At 35.3% G+C, this 23,635-nt stretch overlaps 1 protein-coding gene across 1 annotated transcript; it reads right to left on the bottom strand.

The window, feature by feature from the left end:
* Positions 1–287: 287 nt before the first annotated feature.
* Positions 288–1,858, bottom strand: LOC121251203 (transcription factor MYB8-like). The gene is made up of 3 exons (XM_041150568.1): positions 1,529–1,858; positions 1,151–1,280; positions 288–885 (listed from the first exon to the last, which is right to left on the bottom strand). Exons 1-3 carry the CDS (start codon positions 1,662–1,664, stop codon positions 360–362), a joined length of 792 nt encoding a protein of 263 aa, XP_041006502.1. The 5' UTR covers positions 1,665–1,858; the 3' UTR covers positions 288–359.
* Positions 1,859–23,635: the final 21,777 nt, after the last annotated feature.

Here is a 23,635-nt window from a genome sequence, read left to right as displayed (position 1 = left end):
CGACTAATCGGAGTCGGAGCGGAGCCAAAGCGGAGTCGGATTGTCGGATTTTTGCTCAGCCCTACATATTTTCTCTTTAAAATAAAATAAAATAAATCCTAGGTAACAGAACGCGCATTCCGGACTATCTATCTATATATCAAGGAATCCACATTTACATTGAAAGCGATCGAGCTAAGATCAATTCTAATCCTTTCATTTTAAAAGAAATACAAGCAAACTAATTTTTAAGATTCTAAAAAAAAATTATATATCCTAATTGTCCAAATCATGTCCCATAAACACTATCCTCTGCAAACGGCACCGCCTAAGTGAAGCGTACTAATTAATATGCAAAACAGAAATGGACACAAAACTTTCTAAAAACCCAAATCCCAACACAAATCCGAGCCATTATTATGATACGAAGCATATGGTGATGTGAATTCCCCATCAAATAAGCTGGGTGATGGACGGTAATTTGATACGAATGTGTTGTCTGCTACAAATGGTTCAGTCCAGAAATCTCCACTAAATTGATCAAATGTTTCTGACAACCCGAGCTGGCTGTCTTGATCTACAGCCCAATTTACGCCAGACGAAAGTTGATCGTGAGGAGAGCTGGTGGAGGAGGTGAAATCACTTGAACATGCTGTTTCCTGGGACAATACAGAGCTCTCTAAAATATGGTGAGACGGAGCATAATCAGCAGGAACACTTTCAGATTCTGAGTGATCTTTATTGGTTTGGCTTTTTTCGCAGTGGGAAGCCTCACTGAGCAGAAGGTGATCTTTCACCTCGAACTTCCTCAGGTTTTGCTTTGCACGCTTCTTTAGGTGGGTGTGCCAATGGTTCTTTATTTCATTGTCTGTTCTTCCTGGTAACTTAGAGGCGATAATAGACCATCTGAAAAAAGAAAAAAAAAAAAAAAAAAAAAGCGAAAAGGTTAAACTGACATAGCTCCACCAAAAAATGCAATATTGCAATCATTATTTTATCATTTTCCGTACAACATTTCATGAATAGTGTTGCCGCGTAGTCGATGCTTGAAACGTGTCTTGCATAGTGATTTGATTGAAATTCATCTTCTTGTTTGGTAAGTAATTTCGCAATTCATCTTCTTGTTTGGTAAGTAATTTCGCAATTCATTCAACATGTGAAAAAATCGTACTTATTCCCAAGTTCTTCATGTAATTTGAGGATGACTTCGTCTTCCTCTTTGGTGTAGTTTCCCCGTTTTACATCTGGCTGGAGGTAGTTCATCCAACGTAGTCGGCAACTCTTCCCGCACCTTGATAGACCTGTGTATTAAAGAAAACCCATTTCATTAAAGAAAAAAAAAAAACCTTAATTAGCATAAAAACTTTTTCCTTTCTCTTATCACTTTCCCAGTAATATAAATCGACTTTAGAAGACATGTAGAATTGACATGCCTTGATTAACTAAATTTTATATATGAATCGTTAAGTTTTGAAATAAAGATAGTGCCACAGAGATGGAAAGGAAAAAAAAAAACAACACAAAAAACAAAAGAAATTCAAATCCGTACCAGCAAACTTGGGAAGCTCACGCCAGTTCCAATGGCCATATCTCTGAACATAAACCCTTAACTTGTCATCTTCTTCAGGACTCCACGCACCTTTCTTCAGTCCACTTAATTCGTCATAATAGGGGGATTTCACCATAATTCCTATTAAGGTTGATTGATCCCTCTGATATCTTGATCAGATGATGAAGTTTTCTTCCAGCTCAATGAAATGGTTGCACATGATGAGCATAAATGGCTCAAAATATTCCTCCATAAAACGAGTGCAACGAGGGTTCTGTTTAGATAATAATATTATAAACGAAGAGGGCCCGACAGAAGACGCAATGAAATGTCCTTTTTATTTTATCTTAAAATAATAAATAGGAAAGTCATGAACAAGGAGACTCGTAAAGTAACACGTGAAACTGACAAAAGAGGTCAATTGCTAGGTTAAAGCGCATCACTATCTAATGGGCCGCATGATTTGATCTCCACTACACATGAAATCACACTTGCCATCTAATTTTCCCTTACGTTGGCACCTCCTCCTCAATGCAAATGGATAAGATTCTCCAATATATAATATATCATAAGCAGATGATCAAAGCAATTAATATCCCCGGAAGCTAGGTGGATGATAGAAAAAGAATGCAGGAAGGAGCTTATAACTTTAGAATCCTTCCAGATGCACAGGAATCATCTTGTACATGATCATGATCATCATCCCCTTCTATATATACATGCATGTAAATTAATGCCCACTAAACAAAATTAAATTAATTAATTTTGAAATCTGTCCGTGGCTTGATGATCTAGCTTGTGAATAAGCAATACATCATTAATATAGTGGGGTCGATCAAAATGTGAAAGAACTGGACCACTTTTGCAAGAAATTAACGTGACATGCATGCGACTAATTGATCCCTTAACCACACATAAAATGGCCAATGGTATCATATATACATATCCAGGATTACTATACTAGGTAGAGTGTCGCCACATCAATAATAAATACGTCGTCATAATTTCAATTAGTTGAGAGTTTGCTTGCTTCGTGGTCTATATTGTCATCATGTATTTCGGCCCAACATGTGAAATTAATGTATACGTACGTAGTTCCCTAGCCTCTGGATCTCAGAAAATATCACAAGTCATGATGAAATTATTTGATTTTGTGGTTATAATTAATTATAGGATAAGATCTTGAAAATATTGGATGGTTTGGGATATACAATTACAAATTCTTATAGAGTGACAAATGCAGTGGCGGATGGTTTGGCTCGTAGTGGAGCCAATGGTTGCAATGGTTTCTGGTTTTCTTTTCGGACCTCCCTTTGGTACTTAAAGGTATTATTAGATTGGAAAAAGGGGTTCTCCTTATATTATATTTGCTCGTTAATATTGTTTTCATTGATTTGGTTATTTTGTATAGTTTCATACTAGGTTTGAGTCCTCGGTAGGTGCTTTTTATTTACTTTTTCATTCCAGGGGTCAAGTTGTTACCATGATATTCCTTGATCTTGCATAAGTGAGAGTTATTAATAAAAGTAGAAGGGATTCATTTTTGAACAGGTGATTACCGCTCTTTTTGAAAAAAAAGAAAAAGAAAAAGAAAAAGATCAGTTCAAATTAATCATTAATTATATGCAAGCAAGAAAAACTAATTAATATACTTATAATATTCGTTTATTATAAATTTGCTGACGCTTTATAGTCAAGACTTGATGGATCAAGACTAGTTCAAAAAAAGAAGAAAAAAAGAAAAAGAAAAAAGAAAGACTTCATGAATGAAAAGAAAGACTCTCGATCCCTAGCTAAATTTTATATTACATACTACTGTCGACCATGTCAACTATTCCGCGTTGATCTGAAAGCTGGCCGCCGACCGTGTGAAAGAAGGAATTCTTATTACGACGGATGATCAGTACATGAGCTGGTGATCATCTGAACCATCCATGCATGAATCATTAATTAATTGCATAATTATACAACCGAACTACTGCAACTACTTGATATATATAGGTTATTAATTACTTAAATGTGTATACATATTAATCCCATGTGATCGATCCTATTCTATATCTACATATGAAATTATGGAATCTTGCTAGTATTTTTAATTTGAAAATTGGGAAAGCTAGCTAATCAATGGGACGGGGAAGTTTCCGACGTGTCTCCTACGCATATTATATATTATTGATTTAGTTAGGTTGGCGAAGCTGACGTTATCTAGGATGATGCTACGAGGAGAGGCAATGACGGCTTTAGATGACGAGCTGATGAGTGATGTCATCCCCGCCCAATTTAGACCAAGACATCCAAAGGTGCTTTGGATTAATAAACTAGTCGAATACGTCAGCTGTGTCTGAAAAAAAACACGTGGAAGAAAGAAAAAACAAAACCTGAATTCACACGGCCACGAAGAATAGAATCACGTGTGACTGGGGTCAACTTTCAATTTTAATTTCGAGGACTTAATCAAACGGCCGGTGTTTCGATCAAGGACTTTAATTGACCTCGTATTCGATCTTTGCTATTCATTCGACGCGTCAAGTTAAAGCTAGCAGCTTCTTTTTGGATTCAAAACTTGGATTAGAGAGGATAATCCCGGAGCAAAGCTGCTTGGATCGGCCTAGCTAAGAGGGGAATCGGAACTTGGAAATTAAAAAAGAATTAAAAAAAAAAAGTTACATTTTCTTGTGAAAGCATTCCTAGCCTCTATAATCTCATGTCGTACTTAATTAACTTATTCACTAATATTCTATTAATCAATATGATGTCTAGCTATAAGATACGTGTAACACGTACATACATAATTCGGTTTTTTTTATTGACAACGAAAGGGGTAGACATGAAGGGGACATTTTCTGGAATTTAGAATTACGAGGATCCTATAAAATTATAAAACGTAAATCATGTCGGGCTCCCCGACATGGTGAAGTACTATTGATTGAAGAAAATATGAGTTATATTCATGAATGTTCATTATAAAATTTGTGGGCGCCTATTAGAACTTGCACGTTTGTGAAAATGATTAGCTAGCTAGACGCCTCCAAAAATACAGTAGTTCACTCGTCTGTTCGGAGTGATTAGCTCTAATCTTGGGCACTTTTGATGGGAACTGAGGATGAAACTATAGTGAGAATTCTCATTGGGATATTGGTTTCACGGGTTGTTGATGGATAGAGGGTGCAAAAATATTCCAACAGCCACAAAAAGGACCTCTGTTTATAGATTCATTGGTGATGGTTAGCAAGAGGCACAGCTGTTTGGATATAAACGAGCAGTTGTCTCTTGACATACCTCTAAACATCACCTCCCAATGGCTAACAATTAATAACATAGAGAGAACGTGTATATATATGTGCAGCAGGGTGCACACTATTGTTGTGTGGTCACTTCATGTATCTACATCTCTCACTTGAACACATAAGAATGACGAATATAGTTGCGGTGTTTACCTCGGTACCAATATTGAATTTGCCACAATTCAACTCTCATATACAACATCTGAAAATTGACTTCAGATCACGACTAGGCCTTACATGCGCACACTTTTGTAATTAATTACCTTATCTAATCATTCCCTTTACCATATGCTCTCCCACTCGTTACATATTAGACGTGACTTCATTTTATTTTCTTTTAGTGAATGGCATCAATATTACGTAATTGAGTAAATGTTTCTGCCACAATTGATAACTTTACTCAAATACATGAAATATGTACTGACCTGCACTAAACTTTTACTAAGTACTTCATCTAAGGCCATTTCTCGATATTTTCCTTAATTACCTTATCAATAACTTTGGATTTTTTATTTTTATTTTTATTTTTATTTTTTTTCCAAAGGAGGACGGCACCTCCGGCACTTTATTAAATAAACCTCATTTTTGGCAGAGGAAAACCTTGACTACAATGCGAACCAACTTATTAAAACCAATCAATCCAATTCCCAAACCCCATCTAAACATGCCTATGACATAACAGCAAAACCAAAAAAAAAAAAAAAAAAACAATACTCAAACCGAATAAAACAATGACTTTGGAATTGATCAACTCTTTTCTTGGATAATCTCACATAACCCCATTTATCTAGGCGTCCCAAGACTTTTGGGTTGTGTCTATTAATCATGTGGTTACTCTATCTGGGTATATATTTCAACCCTATACTAGCCACATGCTCTCAAATTTTTTTCAAAGACAATCCCTAGCTGGTGGGATCAGCTACCATTTTAGTTGACCTTAACCTCACATCTTTCTACTATATTTAAAATATAGTGATAATGCATATTAATGTATTTCCCTATGGAACCATGTGCTTCACTTTTTATTAATGGGATAAAAGACTTATTATTACTAATTAGACACATTGACTGATCTGGTAGGTGTATCCAAACTTAATTTCCCTATGGAACCATGTGCTCCACTTTTTATTAATGGGATAAAAGACTTATTATTACTAATTAAATATATTGGCTGATCTAGTAGGTATATCCAAACTTAATTTCAATAAAGTGTTTCATCCATACCTTGTTACTAGCTGTAGTGCTACATGCAACATACTTAGCTTCCATTATAGACTTTGTAACAATCACGTTTCTTACTTAACCAAGAAATTGCTATACCATGCACCAAATATGTTGTTAAAACTAATTTTGTCAACAAAGAAGGTAAAATGGTAGTTCAGTCTAGCCATCGTAGATTTTCTATCATCTATATCATTTCTAAAATTAGCACCACTATAACCAATTAATTATTCTATATCACTGATTCCAAAGCATAATTTCATATTTTTTGCACCTTGTAAATGCCTTAAATATTTTTTTTTACTACTTGCCAATGTTCCTTACCCAGATCAGATTAATATTTACTTACAAATCCTACTACATGACAAATATCAAGTCTTGTACTTGTTATTGTATACATGAGCCTTCATACAGCTTAAGCATAGAGAACTTCAAGCATTGCACTTGTTTCTTCCTCATCTTTTGTACACATACTGTTACTCAAAGTATTTCCTTTACAAATAATTGTACTTAAGGATTTACAATTTTTTATCCTAAATCTTTTAAGTACTTTGTCTAGATATTTTTTGAATCTAAATGTAAAATTTTTGAATTCCTATCCCTAAAAATTCGTATGCCAAGAACATAGGTGGCTTCATTCACGTTTTTCATTGCAGACAATTGTTTGGTAACTGTATATCATCAATATACAATGAGAATATTGTTATTTTATTATCATATTTTCGTGTGTACACATATACACATAATGATCTCATGGACTCATTTCATATCCATTTTAAATATTGATAGGGGAAATTTCAAGTACCATTGCCTTAAAACTGGTTAAGTCCATACAATGATCTCTTCAATTTGTAGACTTTGTCCTAATGTCCTTCAATTTGGAATCCTTTAGGTTGAACTGTAAAGATTTCTTTTCACCATTAAGAAAAGTTATTTTAACGTCTGATTGATGTAATTTCAAATTCATTTTTACAATTATAGACATAATTATCCTTACGAATGTGAATTTCATTACAGGCGAATATGTGTCTACAAAATCTACACCATTTGTTCAGTGAATCCTTTGACGACTAAGCTTGCTTCATATCTTTCTGAAGTTTCATCGGCATTAAACTTCTTTCTAAGAACTCACTTGCAACCAATAGCTTTTCCATCATTTAGAAGTTCTATTTACTCCCAAGCATCATTTTTATTAATTGATTCTAATGTATCTTTTCATGGCTTGAAGCCATTTACTTGAATCAATATTATTGATTGCCTAAAAAAATTCAAGATCATTTATAAACTTTCAATACTAGTTTCAAAAGCATGGCAATCTTGAAATAATGTTGATGGTCGTCTAGTTTGATAGCACTAGTGTAAGATTTGGAAGAAAACATAATAATAAAATAATCGTTAGAACACTTATCTTTGGACATTGTTGATCAAGTATTCATAAGAATTGATTATTTATGTATTGTAAACCCTCACAGATTTTTATATGAAGGGTTTTGGATAGTGCTTTTCAGTCTATCTTTTTATTTACACTAATGTTGTGGCTAATGGAATCTCATGTTTTTATATATAGAGAGGCCAAGACCTTTATTCACAACTTTCTAAGTGTTGTTTCGTTCCATCAAGGAACGTAACTAGTTTACTCCCACTATCTTTGATATAACTCTTGAGTATTGATTTTAATAAGATTTCCGTTTATTTCCATTACTATATACTTGAGTAGTTTCAGTATTTGAATCAGTAAAAGCTATAGAGATTTGTTGATTCTCTAAACCATTCAAAGAATCTATCTGATCAATTGAAGTAATTATGTATGTATTTTCAAGAAAGACAACATCCCTGCTTTTTATAAGTCCTTTTCTAAAGTGATAAAATCGATAACGACTCCCATTGTTTACATATCCTATAAACTTGCATTCTCATACTTTACTTTTTAGCCCATCCCTTAGTGGCATTGGGATAAGTACTTGTGCTTTGCAACCTATACTTTGAGTTTGTTTAAGTTTGGCTTATGGCTTGTTCATATCTCATAAGGGGTTTGCTTTGATTTTAATTCTATTTAATATGTATGTTGCAGTTGACAATGTTTCACCAAAAAAATGTATTGATAGATCAGTATATGCCATCATAGATCTTTTCATATCTAATATAGTTCTATTTCATCTTTCTGCAATATCATTTTTTTAAGGTTTGTATAGCATGAATGAATATGTTTTATAACATTTGATTTGTAAAAATCAGCTTCATATTCACCTTTCCTATCATTGTTCAAATTTTTAATGGGTTTATCCAATTTGATTTATATGTCTACTTTGTATTCTTTGAGTTTTTCTATTGCCTCATATTTATGTATGAGTAAATAGACATATACATATCTTGAATAATCATCTGTGAAAGTAATGAAGTACTCCATTCCTTTATGTGTCCATTTTAAAAGTCACACAAACATCAGAATGTATTGCTTCAAGTAAATTTGTTGACTTCCATCATTTAGAAAATGATTTACTACTCTTAGCTTACATTTAATATATGGTTCACACATATCAAAATCATTTAAGTTCACATATGATATTAATTCATTTTGCACATTTTGATCATTTTATTTTTATTTACATGATCCAATCTTAAACGACATAAATATGTACAATTAGTAGACATTCAAATAATAAAAAAAGATACATTATAATTAATATCAATATTCAATGAGTACATATTGAGACTTTCCGCACCTTTAACTGATGCTCTAATAATAATGGTTCCACTTAAACTCCATTGTGTCGCCCTTTTGATCTAGTATAGGCATGAATATCAAAGTTCTTCGAATACTAAGTTCATACAACACATCACTTAGTAATATAGTAGAACCATTTATAGAAACAATAGTTCTAGATACAACCGGGTTGAGCACCTGCCGCAGAATCGGTTGACGTGGTAGTCTGCCATATCAGCGTGTAATATATTAAAAAAAATGCGGAAGAAAGGAGGGAAAACCAAAAACAAAAAGCAGAGAGGGAGGGAGAGGAACGAAAAATGAAAGCTTGCTGATAGTGAGAAACTAGAGAGAGGGAGAAACTGAAAGGCTTCTCGTTGTGCGTTAGGCCGTCGTGCGTGTGGATGCATCTTGCAGTGCCGTTGGAGTGAAATCGAATCCAAAAAGCTTCGTTGGGTTGGATTTTGTAGATCGAAACCAGAGAGGTCTTGCGAAACCAAAGAGGGAAACCTGTCTTCGTGCAAAACCAGAGTGGGAACCTGTCTTCATGCGAGACCACTAAGAACCTATCTTCGTGCTAAACTAGTGTGTTGGGTCTTTGTGCGTTGGATCTGTCTTCGCCGTCCTGCGTCTTTGGTCGCCGTCGTTCATCTAGCATCACATCCTACAAAAAGGAGCTACTTCATTCGGTTGAGATTTATTTTTGAGATTTCGCACCCTGCTGTATAACGAAAGCAGAGAGTGAAACCACAGTGATTCAATTGAGACCCAGTCCTCCTCCTTCGAACATTCTTGGTGAATTTCATCAACAAAAACTTCCTAGACATTGATATTTTTCATTTTAAAACTTTTGTCAATGAGTGGCTTTTGTATTGAACAGGTTGTTGGGTACTTTGACACAACCACTGCAGAGTTCGTGGGCGGATTTGGTTCAGGCCATCATCTCAATAAAAATCATTTGGAGCACTGGGTATTAACAAGCTATCATATTGTTACTTTTATAACATTAATGGAGATAGCAGATTTCTGTAGTGGTTTTGAAAAATTTAGAATGCATTAAAAGGGACCCAGAACACACCATTAAAAGAAGCTGAAAAAATTTGAAATCATTTGCTAATAAAAAATTCTGTAGTGGTTTTAAAAAATTTAGAATGCATTCATCTTGTAATTTTTTTCCCCAGATGCAAGCCAAACTCATAAAGTTTGCAAAACATCATGAATTAATGGTTTTTCCTTTTGCATTGATACTTACAAAAAAATAAACTTCTTGACAACTAAAGCTTAAGGTTCTTTGAAACATGACATGGAACCTGCAAGTTGTTTTTATGTTCTTTATAAGCTTCAAACTTATGTTCATTAATTAGTGTTGTGGTGAACATAATTGTATTTGTGATATATAGGAAGAAAACAAATGTCATTAGTTGAACTGTACGGGTTAGATTTCTTAATTTGCTGTTGTAGTTTAACTTTGTTTCTTCTTTTACAAGTTTGCACTTATATATTGCTCTAAAAATACTTGCTGGTTACACATGATCTAAAAATACTAAATTCTTATATATTGATCTAAAAATACTAAATTCTTATATATTGTTTGTTCTTTTACAAGGGTGCATTTGTCTCTCTTAGCATGGGAAACGTGGAAGAACAACCATCTATGCTAACACCATCTAGCTCAAATATCCCATCCGCGGTATGTTATATCATTTAATATATCAATAACATTGAAATTTGTTGAGTTGATATTGAAATTTCAAAATACATCAATAACTTTATGTAATGACATGTTAGGACATACTATCAACTTGTCCAAACATCCCAAGTTACATACCTGGTTACTATGGACTAGTGCCTACATGGACTTTTTTGCGTTATCCAGTTGGCAACCAATATCCAATGCTAAGACAGGTGGTAATATTTATCATGTATAATTTTTAATAAGTTGGCTTCTTTTTAGGAGTTTAATTGCAATTTTTTGTGTGCTTTTTATAGAATGTTGGTTATCCACTTCAGCATGACATGAAACCTTTGAGCCCTCCCATCAATACAAGTTTCGCTACAAGCAAACTAGTTAGTTTAGATGATAATAGACCTGATGGTGGTCAAACTGATGAGCCATGTACATCTAGAGCTGAAGAAAGTAATGAAGATAGACCAAATCCACTGGAAACCGAGGATGGCAATGCTAGGTCATATCAGAATATGCAGATGGATTGTGATGACATGATTGAGGAGCTAAAGTCGGGGATGGAGTTTAATTCCTTGGAAGATTTAATCAGTTTTTATAAGGAATATTGTAAAAAATACGGGTTTAGGGTGATGACAAAAAGGACTGAGAAGGGAGATGATGAAACTGTTAGATATGTCATCCTTGCTTGTGCCCGAGGTGGGAAGGCTCGGAATAAAACTTTGAATGTTGCCAATCCACATCCAATAGGAAAGACGGAATGTAAGGTAAATATCAATGTGTTAAAAACTGAGGGAAAATTTCGATTGACTACAGTTAATAACATCCATAACTACGGCCTCAGTCCAAAGAAATCTCGGTTCTTTCGATGTAATAGAAAAGTGAGTGATGCCGTAAAAAGGATCTTAGATACAAATGATTTGGCTGGCATCAGAATGAATAAGAGTTTTGGATCTCTTGTTGTTAGTGCGGGTGGTTTTGAGAACCTCCCTTTTTTGGAAAATGATTGTCGTAATTACATAAATAAGGCAAGACATCTAAGACTTGGCACAGGTGGTGCTGAAGCGCTTCAAGAGTATTTTTCAAGGGTGCAATACAAAAATCCTGAATTTTTTGCATTGATGGATTTGGATGATGACAAGAGGTTAAAAAATATCTTCTAGGTAGACTGTCGTAGTAGAGCAGCCTACCAATATTTCAGGAATGTGGTTACATTCGACACCACATAACTGACGAATAAATATGAGATGCCATTTGCACCATTTGTTGGTGTAAACCACCATGAGCAATCAATTCTGTTGGGAGCAGGCTTGATTTTCAGTGAAGATACTGAAACCTTTGTGTGGTTATTCCAAACTTGGCTGCAGTGCATGGATGGTATAGCTCCGAAAGCTATTATCACTGATCAGGACAGAGCCATGAAAAATGCAATCACTATTGTTTTTTCCAGAAGCCAACATAGATTTTGTCTGTGACATATATTGAAGAAAGTTTCTGAGAAACTTGGCTCCTATGGATCATACAAAAGTGGAATGAAAAATGACCTAATGAAATGTGTATATGACATACAAAGCGTTGAAAAGTTTTAAAAATGTTGGGATCATTTAATTACCACTTACAACTTGCATGAGAATGTGTGGTTGCAAAATTTATATGCTGGGCGTGAACATTGGGTTCCGACATTCTTGAAAAAGTATTTTTGGATTGGAAAGAGTACCACGCAGCAGAGTGAAAGCATGAATGCCTTCTTTGACGATTATGTTCATGTTAAGACAAACTTGAAAGAGTTTGTCGACCAATTTGAGAACGCATTGAAAAAAAAATTGAGAATGAAAATGCCGTGGACTTCCACACATTTAATGTCACAATTCCATGCATATTTAGATCGCCGATTGAGAAGAGGTTTCAAGATTTGTATATGAATGCTAAATTCAAGGAAATTCAGTAGCAAGTTACTGGCATTATCGATATAGATCCAAAGTTACTTAAGAGGGATGGTACAGTACAGACCTATTTGCTAGAGGATGAAGTCCGTTTGGAAGAGTTCACTAAGCTGGTGAACCATTATGTAGACTTTACTGAGGAAGATGCGTCTGCAAAGTGTTCTTGTGGTTTATTTGAGATGAGGAGCATATTGTGTCAGCACATTTTGGCCATATTCAAATGTAACGGGATTACATCTTTGCCAGATAGGAAAATTTTGGATCGCTGGAGAAAGGACATAAAAATGAGATACACCTTGATGCACAGCAGCTATGAGGGAGGGGAGCAGCGTGTAGATTGTAATAGATATTCAAGTCTGCTAAATATCTATTATCAGATGATCACTCATGCAGCGAGTTCAAAATCTAATACTGAGGATGCAACTACTAAGTTTTATGCGATGATTGAGTTGTATAATGCCAATCAAGAACTCCCATCGATGACCCAAACGGGTTCCAATGTCGGTTGTACGATAAAGGACACAACCACAATTGGTAGTTCTAAGCAAGTACTCAGTCCACGTGTTGTGCGAGGGAAAGACAGATCCCTATCTTTGAGGAGAGCATCCAGGATGGAGAATGACATGTGGAAAGCTAAAGTAAAGACAAAAAGCGCACCAGGAAATTGAAAACGTAAAGAGGTGTAGATATTTAATACATGGTTTTATTTATATTTTTTAAATGCAACTATCACTAATGTATCTTGTTATTTTTTACATGATTAATAGCGCGATGGAGGAGATACACCAGTCGTAAGACAAACCTGTAGAAATTTATTTCTTAATTCAGAGATCGATATGGCAAATGTTGGTGGCGTGCAGGTACATTAAAATATTATTTTTTACACCCTAATATTTGGCTGTAATTTAACAAGTACTTCTGACCAGACTGTTCCAGAAAGAGCAGCTACTGACATTAATGGAACCCAACTCCAAGAAACAATATTTCAAAGCCAAGAAAATGTAAGTAGATCCCAAGTGGTTTCCATATATTTAATTCTAAAGATCTAGACACCACATTAATAATTGTGTTTTTTTTGTTTACAACTATAATTTGGGTTGGATGGATCACAACCAGTGCACTTTGGGTTGGATGCATCATAAAGTTTGTTATAGAGGTTGGATATGTGAGCTTGAGTGCCTAGATATTAATTGCTTGAGTGTCTAGATATTAATTGCACATTTGGGCTGGATGAAAATATAAATTGTTGGTTATCCACCTCTACAAACTTCTCATCGGCATATTCTTTGAGAATAGTAACTCATCCACTCACATTTTTGGTCTATTTATTTTAGCTGGTACCAACTGGGCATCTTTGGTCTAGGGGTTAAAATTACAAAAATAATGTTTAGTATTCTTTGTAAAAATACCTTACAAATATAATATTTGCTTTATAAGGCAAAATGTGTCGTTTGTTGCAAAGGAGCCAAACTGGCATATGGACTCCGGTGAACATGAAATAAGTCATAGGATTTATATGACCCTAGTCGAAATATATACATTTGTCAAATGTCCTATTAGATGATGCAGAAGCTGTGAGTTTGTATCTCTGATGTCTTTTCTATGTGAAAGTAATTGCTCAAAAATAACTGGATTTGCATAATCAATTGCAAGGGACAGGAGCCATTGATTTTAATGCAAAAAATTTCATTATTTCCATCTATCTATTTTAGCTGGTACTAATTGTTGGTACCAACTGGGCATCTTTGGTCTATCTATTTTAGCTGATCATTTATTATCTAGTTGGTATAATGTTACATAAGTTGTATAGTTTCTGACATGTTGAGGGTGGAATTAAATAACTGGTTATTTTTGTGAAAATTTTACACTTTTTAATCCACTACATATTCTTTGGTTCTCCCCTTATGTACCTATATATATAATGGTGAGTGAGAGCAGTAATTTATCGTTAGCATGCGCAGATTTGTGTGACATATCTATTGTTTTTATAGCATGGATATGATGTAAAACATATTGCACGGCTTGCGTAAATACTGATCATCAAAATAGTAGTGAAAGTATTAATAGCACAGTGCCTATGTTGACCATCATTAGTAAATGCAGAAATTCCTGTTACTAACATAAGATTCACTACAACAGAATGTGTATTTTGTGACAGAGAAAACTGCCACAAAAAAATGGCAAACCGTCACTAAAAATTTTTGGTGACGGTTTGAAACCGTCACCATGACAGTCACCTAAAGTGCGTCACAGAAAACATTTGGTGACGGTTTACTGTACAACCGTCACAAAAAATATTTTTAGTGACGGTTGGAAGTGTTCCGTTCGGTACAACGTTCGAACGTTCATTTTTTGGTGACGGTTATGAACTGTCACAGAAAATAACGTTCGGACGTAAAATCAAACGTTCGGACGTTGTACCCGACCGATTGGCGTTCGAATGAGAGACGTTGACGTTCGTTGGAGATCGTGTTCGAACGTATAAAATGTACGTTCGAATGTTAATGCGTCCGAACGTTAATTACATTAAACGTTCGAATATTTGTTCGAACGAAAACGTTAATGTTCAAACGTAGCGCGTTTAATGTTCGGACGTATACTCGAATGTAAACGAAGGAGCGTTCGAATGCAAGTTTTCTGTTCGAACGTTAGTCGCTTTACCATTCGAACGGTTTGTTCGTTTAAGCGTGAGTACGTTCGAACGTATAGTTTAACGTTCGTACGATTCAATTGTATTTACGTTCGAACGTTTGTTACAGTGTGAACCAACGTTCGAACGATTTTTATTTACATTCGAACGTACAGATCAGAAATACTAATTTCATAAAATTTAAAAACATAATACCAATAGTATCATATTACATACCCAATTAAGAAGTAACAATGTCTTATAAAAGTACAAAATTAGATATTAAAACTAGTCAGAAATATTGATAAAAGTTATTTCTTCTTTTTCCCTCGCCCACGGGGATTTTGTTGCAACGACATAACACGTTCCATTTGCACCATCATCTCCCGTTGCACTTGCTCTTGCACTTCATTGCGTATTCTTTCCTCCTGGTCTCTCTGTTGGTCCTGCAAACGCGTCTCTAAATGAGACTGTCGTTCTAAGAGAGACTCTAACTCTTGTTGTCTGGACCTCATATACTCATTCTCATGCCGTGCAGCTTCTAAATCTGCCGTAAGATTATTAATTTGTGAAGCCGATGAGGTTGAGGAGGATGAACATTTATGCTTGATAGATCGTCTCAAACCTCTTGCCATACTAGACTGCGGCCCGAGCACTTGCGTGAATATGTCTATGTCACTAGGAGATGATTCCTCAGAAGCCGACTGCATCTCCAACATTTTTCTCTACAATTTAAAAGGTAATGATCGTAAATAATTAGTAACGTATTAAAAGAAATAGAAATAAGAAATAAACTATTAAAATATTATATATCTATTTATTTAACAAAATTAACACTGCTTACATAATTATCTGCAGCGACAGGATCCATCCACTCACTATGCTCATTAGTGTGAGCAGCAGCATAGACATGAATGAGGGAAAAGTTTTCAGGATCATCACGTTTCTAAAAAAGCGAGAATATTAGCAATTTTAAAAAGATAATATTAGTACTTATCAGAAATAATATCAGGAAAATAAATAAATTCTATAATTTTTTAATTACCATTTTTTCAGCAAGACGATGGAATGACCTTGAACCGGCACGATGGTGGACAGTCATAACGGATCTATTCTGTGCATTTGTAGAACTCAAGTGCTACAAAATATATTAAAAATGTTAATTGTAATATGTATACATATAATATATAAAACGAATATGAATGTAAATAATTAAAAGAGATAAATGTAAAATACCTAATAATCTGGAGATGCGAAAAGATCACAACACTTTCTCCAATCATCTAACTTCATCTGCTGAAAAGGAGACTGCGCAGCCTCTTCCAACGTTTCAAACTTCTTGAAGTGGTCATGACATCGTCCTTTGTGACGTCGGAATAGTGTAGCCATCAACTCATTCACGGTTCTCAAATCCTCGCTACGGCCAAAGTCGAGGTCGAATTCATCCTAATAAGGGAATCAGGAAAAAAATATAATATATTAATCTAGGTTAAAAAAATGTACTGAAAAGTAAACTCACCAGCACACGACTTCGAATGTGCTCCTTAATCTCATTCGGAACATCTCGCCATGAGCACACATAAAATGGAGCATAAGCTCGAACTAATGTGCCAATATAGGAGGAAAGCGCTGCTGCACTATCATCCACTCCTCCAGTGGAATTATCAGGAATTGTGACCTTCAGTTTACCATGCCTTCTATTTTTTTCAAGAGAGATTCCACGTGTATAGCCACGACCGCGACGTGCAGATGCATCAACTACATGATAATAGATATACTATAATTATAATTATATAGTTATTGAGAAAAAAGTATTAACTATATATATAATTATCAACGACAATATTTCCTTACTGGTAGGTGTCGACTGGCTGTTGTTCTCTTCTGTGTTAGCTTGATCTTCAGGAACGGATTCCTCGAGTGGGAAGTCCTCAATGGGTTCAGGACTTGGACTTGGCGGAGGCACATTTCTTCGTTGTCGTTTTAGCGGCATTCTTGAAAATAATTAATTATATCAAAGAAAATTAATTAGAAGAAATTATGAAAATTCAAGATATTTTATAGTCACCTATATGAATAAAATATTTAGTACTTTTATTCTTCAGATGAATTTTCCATGCTTGTTTCAGAATCTCCATCAATAACATCTTCATCATCATCATGCACCTCTTCTTCATCATCTTTATCCACCTCCTGCCCGGATTCTGATTCGTCTTCATCTTCTGACTCGTCTTCTTCTTCTTCCTCCTCACTGACTTGAATTGAATGATCATTTAATACAGACGGGTCGAGATGTACGGGTGGGACATCATCTCTACACAAGGGGAGCAACTCGAGTGCACCGAGGTCAACAAACAAGTTAATACCCTCTCCATCTTCCTGGTATGCCTCAACAATCGGAGTGTCATCTTCATCTCCACTATACTCGTAATCTGCACCCGTTCCTGCTTCATATATATTTCAAGGAACAAATTTTTCTACGACTCGCCAAGTTATCTCCCCACTATCTTCATCAGCACTTTTCATTGGATCAATCAAGTAATAGACTTGGGTAGCTTGACAAGCCAATACGAATGGATCATCTTCGTACCATTTAGATGCAGTATTGACACTCGTAAAGTGATTATCCCTATGTATCGAAACCCGACCACCGCCTAGATCCCACCAATCACATTTAAAGACATATGTTACGGACCCACCCAGATATTTCAATCCGATAATATCACGTATGACACCATAATAGTCAATATCATCTGTTCCATGACTCCCCTCGACCAACACACCACAATTTTGAGTCTTTCTATTACGTTCACGGTCCAAAGTATGGAATCTATAACCTCGAACCGTGCATGCAGTATATCGAAGTGCTCTATTTGAGGGACCACGGGCCAATGCATACAATTCAGAAGAAATTGATCCGGGATCACGAGCACGTTGTTCCAAAATCTATAAATTGAAATAGATTATATTGATTATTTCATTATCCAGAGTTAAAAATTTCACAATATAACATATATATAATTTTAGTTCATACACGTTCTTCAAACCATCCAGGAAATTCTTCCTCGTGTCTTGCCTCTATATTTTCTACGCCTTCCATCCTAAGTTTGTCCATGTGGTCACTGTTATAACATGTTGCAAAAGAAGTATATTTTGAGCACAACAATTCTAATTAATTTAAAGAAAACTATAATTATTCAAAGAAATGAAATGACATACCTAAGATAATCATCAATCTCTCGGCAGTTATTTAGCACATACCACCGAACTTTACCCAACTCTCCATCAATTAAATCGTAACCTGTTTGTGCACCCAAGGGTCGTACATTCTGGGAAAACACTGATAGCTCACGAGGAGGCGGAGTAGCAAGATCAGCATTTCGCTCATGACGATTAAATCGTGTCTCAACACTACGAAGATATAGAGAGCAAAATGTTAACCATTCATCGGGTATATAGGCCTCTGCTATTGAACCCTCAGCTTTGGCTTTATTCCCAACAGTGCGCTTCAATCGACCCAAATATCTTTCAACTGGATACATCCAACGGAACTGCACCGGTCCACCCAGAAGTACCTCTCGCGGTAAATGTATTGCTAAATGGACCATGACATCAAAAAATGATGGTGGAAAGATCTGCTCAAATTTACATAGTATAGTAGCAATGTCTTCTTCCAATTTCGACAATACATCTCGATTTACTACCCGAGCGCACAAATCCTTGAAAAACATACATAGTTCAGATATGGCCACACGTACATTAGATGTAAGCTTCCCACGAATTCCCACAGGTAATAACTTCTGCAAAAATACGTGACAATCATGACTTTTCAATCCATTGATTTTCCAATCATCAGGACTCACGCATCTACCAATATTTGAAGCATAACCATCTGGCAACTTCACACCTTGCAACCATTTGCAGAAATCCATCCTCTCCTCCCTCGTCATCGTAAAACATGCATGTGGCATGACCACCCTGTTGCCTTCCACCCGTAAATGCAGATTATGTTTAATTCTCATTCTCTCAAGATCTTTCCTCGTCTTGATCGTGTCTTTCGTCTTTTTGTTAATACTCATCAATGTACCCAGTATATTATCACAAATATTCTTCTCTATATGCATTACATCCAAACTATGTCGCAACTTGCATGACGACCAATACGGCAAGTCAAAAAAAATACTACGCTTTGTCCAATTCAATTCTGGTACGGCTCGTTTTCTCTTGTTCTTTCCCCGACCTTTGCCAAAATTGTTCGCTCTAACATGTTCCAGTTGTTCCACTATCTCTTCTCCAGATAACTCTTTTGGTGCAATCCTATCCTCTACTCTCCCATCAAACTTGGCACATTCTCTTCTCCATGCATGATTTGCTGGTAAATAACGTCGATGACCCATGAAACACAACTTCTGAGAAAATTTTAGCCACTCACTAGCAGTTTCTTTATTACACGTCGGACACGCTAACTTCCCTTTCGTACTTCAGCCGGAAAGATTCCCATACGCTGGAAAATCATTTATGGTCCACATTACCGCAGCATGCATCTGAAAAGATGTCGACTTAGATGCATCATAAGTTCTAACCCCTGTTTCCCATAACTCTTTCAGCTCTTCAATCAACGGCTGCATGAATACGTCAATATCATTCCCAGGTGATCTAGGGCCAGGGATGAGTAAAGTTAACAAAAAGTTTGGCGCCTTCATGCACCTCCATGGTGGAAGATTGTACGGAATCAATACCACGGGCCAAGTGCTATAACTTGTACTCATATTCCCAAAAGGGTTGAATCCATCGGTTGTGAGTCCCAGGCGCACGTTCCGAGCTTCTAACCCGAACTCTGGATACTGATTATCGAAAGACTGCCACGCAAGTGAATCAGCTGGATGCCTCATATACCCGTCATTCTTAACTCTTTTCTCCTCGTGCCACCTCATATCATGAGCTGTTTTCTTACACATATATAGTCTTTGCAACCTAGGTTTCAAGGGAAAATACCGCAACACCTTAACCGGAACGTTTTTCTTACCTTTCCACCTCGACTCTCCACATACAGGACATGCTTGTTTCTCCTCGTTCTCCTTCCAGAACAATACACAATCATTCTTGCATGCATGTATGGACTTGTACTCAAATCTTAATCCCTTTCTCAACTGCTTCGCTTCATAAAAGTTCTTAGGCAATGCAGACCCTTCGGGAAGCACCTCTTTAAATAAGTCTAATACCATGTTTATTGCTTTCGTCGACATCCCACACAATGATTTAATGTGAAGCAACTGCACAATAAACGACATTTTGGAATGTTTTGTACAACCTGGGTAAAGCTCACGCTTTGCATCTTCCCACAGTGAAGGAAAATTTTCACAATCAGTCCCTGATCCACCAATTGAGGCATTGTCGTTAACCTCATCCATAAACATCCCAGCTCCAATGTCACCCAACATCTCCTCCATCTCATCATGCTCATAATCATCATCCATGTGCCGCAAATAATTGTGATGATCGACCAATACATCTGCTGACCCTTCATACGGCTCACCATGCAGTATCCATCGCGTATACCCCAGATCCATACCGTTCACAAATATATGACGCTCTACTTCATCCAATCCTATCGCACACAAATTTTTACACCCTCGACATGGACACTTAATGTAACCACGACTATCAGCAGAAGCCCGTGCAAAATCAATGAAAGTTCTTACTCCACATGCATAGGGTACGTAATCCTTTCCAAGTCTATCGTCCAGACGCATCCAATTTTTATCCATTTCTAAAAACATCTATATATTAATAACACGTACATTGAAAATTCACATGCATGTCATGCTCCAATTCTCATTACTTTGTTGATAAGGTAGTTGGTCCTATCCCATTCGAGATTATATTCTCCATATTGCACAAATCTCGTCACTCTACTAATTTCTACGTTAGTAGAAATTTCGGCAGCACCACCCCATAATTCTCCAAGTATACATGTTCAAATATCGGGATTGTCACCCGACGAACAGTATACCCGAAGAACAATGAAGAAGACACCGAAACTTCATATTAAACGTGGAAAGTAGCGAGTAACAAAAATGTGCAATACAGATAATATAATCTCAAACTGTCCACACTGGACAACTCAGGAATCAGTGGACACATAAATGTACACTGATTCCCAAACGGGTCTAAGGGTATTTATGCAATGACACACGCATCTAGCAATATAATCATACAACAATATCTCCATATTTGTTAAACTAAAGAGGGATGGAAGATTATGTGACCCCCTGTTTCGTGTCTTGTACACAACGAGGGAGAATGATCTTGAAGAAATGTTGAAATTTTGGTCTAATTACTTAACCGTCACAAACTGTCCGACCTCGACACTCCTCTCAAGGCCGAAGAGACTATGACAGTCAAGCAATTAGACCAAAATTTAGAGATTATAATTGTTATATATAATTTTAAATGTTATTATATAATTTTAATTATTATCATTCTACAATTATAATCTTAATTCTTATACTTAATTTAGTGAGTTATTTACTTATATAGACAATAAGTATATAATTTTTATATAAGAATCTATTTGATCCTTATTTCCTTTCTCTTTAGTTTATAATAAATAAGTATATTTACATATTCAAACTCTACTTATTTAGTAGTTTCAAGACTTTTTTATTGAAGAGTATTTTAAAGGTTATATTATAATTTTAATTATTATCATTCTTAAAATATAACTTTAATTGTTATACTTACACTATCATTCTTAAATTTCAATGGTATTATAATAATTTTAATTATTATAATTCTTAAAGAGTTACTTTTATTTATTATTACTTAATTTAAAATATTATTATCACAATTTTTCAAATCCATATCACAAAAACACATTGTATAAATATCATAAAATTCAAATAAAGACAAGAAATAAAAATTTTTTCTTACCAAACTCAACTCTCTCTAACTCTCCAACTCAACTCTCTCTCTCTGTGTTGCGCGCACGGGAGAAGAAAAAATGTTCAATGGCGCTCCCGTGCGCGCACTGCTTAAGTTCTAAAATTATTTGTTTAAACGTTCGAACGTTTAAGTTGTACGTCCGAACGTTAACTTAAACGTTCGAACGTTTAAGTTTTACGTCCGAACGTTATTTGATAAAATGCTCGTAGCGTTCGGACGTTTACAGTACACGTTCGAACGTAATAATATCTTTATAACATAAAATCTAGCGGGAAAGTTCCTGCACTTTAATCATATATGTTCGAATGTATCACAAGTTTTCGTTCGAACGTTTCTAAATTTAGAGATAAACGTTCGAACATTTAACTTAAACGTCCGAACGTTTATTTCATCAAAGTGTTACCATATTTGAGAGTTAAATTTTCCGCACTAATTTAAGTAACGTTCGAACGTTAACATATTTGGTGTTCGGATCTACATAATTTTCTGGTGATTTTCATCAAATAACGTTCGAACGCATAGTCTACACGTTCGAACGTCTGAATAATCACACTGAAACCTTAATCGAGCGGGAAATTTCCCGCTCTTATTTTAACGTTCGAACGTTAACTTGAAACGTTCGAACGTACGATTCCTACCATACGAACTTCTTACTTATTTGTAATAATCTAAATATATTCAAACGTCATTCACAAATAATAATTTAAATATTTAAAGTTCATATCACAACATACTAGAAAAAACTCACAATATATTCACAAAATAACATGCCACATGTATTAACATATTTTTAAAGTTGAGTAAGTAATAAACATGTATTAACAAAGCCTAATGAAAATATATTTCTAATAAGAAACACAATATTTCAAATTCATATCACAACATATTTACAAAAACTCACAAACTATTTACAAACTATACAAATAATAATCACAATATTTCAAGAGTAAGTATAAAATCACAATAATATATTGATAAAGTTTAGAAATATACCTAGCACTCACAATATCCTCTTACAAATCAAAATCTTCCAACTTCTCAAAACAAGCAATCCTTCAAAAAAATACAACACTAACTTATTAAAAATATTCTATAACAAAAACACATTCTATAAATATCATAAAATTAAAATAAAGATAAGAAATAAAAATATTTTCTTACCAAAACTCAACTCTCTCTAACTCTCTAACTCAACTCTCTCTCACACTAACACCCTCTCTCTCTCTCTCTCTCTCTCTGTCTCTCTCTCTCTCTCGCTCTGTTGCGCGCACGGGAGAAGAAGAAATGATCCGCTTTCTCCCGTGCGCGTACTGATTAATAGCGCAAATTATTAGTTTAAACGTTCGAACGTTTAAGTTGTACGTCCGAACGTTATATGCTAAAATTTCACCCGCTCATAACGTTCGGACGTTTACAGTACACGTTCGAACGTACCCTTCTTATTTATATCATAAAATCTAGCGGGAAAGTTCCCGCACTTTCCTCATATATGTTCGAATGTATCACAATTTATCGTTCGAACGTTTGTAAATTTAGAGATAAACGTTCGAACATTTAACTTAAACGTCCGAACGTTTATTTCATTAAAGTGTCACCATATTTCAGAGTTAAATTTTCCGCACTAATTTAAGTAACGTTCGAACGTTAACATATTTGGTGTTCGGATGTACATAATTTTCTGGTGATTTTCATCA

This window comes from Juglans microcarpa x Juglans regia, chromosome 2D (assembly GCF_004785595.1).
Source record: "Juglans microcarpa x Juglans regia isolate MS1-56 chromosome 2D, Jm3101_v1.0, whole genome shotgun sequence".
Taxonomy (NCBI): Eukaryota; Viridiplantae; Streptophyta; class Magnoliopsida; order Fagales; family Juglandaceae; genus Juglans; species Juglans microcarpa x Juglans regia.
Note: the sequence above shows the minus strand (reverse complement) of the source record. Positions and strands in the feature narration are given on the sequence as shown.

Coding starts and splice junctions, on each gene's coding strand:
- LOC121251203 (XM_041150568.1), bottom strand. CDS start 1,664: ATGGTGAAATCCCCCTATTATGACGAATTAAGTGGACTGAAGAAAGGT. Junction 1,281..1,528: donor TGAGCTTCCCAAGTTTGCTG/GTACGGATTTGA, acceptor TTTAATACACAG/GTCTATCAAGGTGCGGGAAG. Junction 886..1,150: donor CATGAAGAACTTGGGAATAA/GTACGATTTTTT, acceptor TTCTTTTTTCAG/ATGGTCTATTATCGCCTCTA.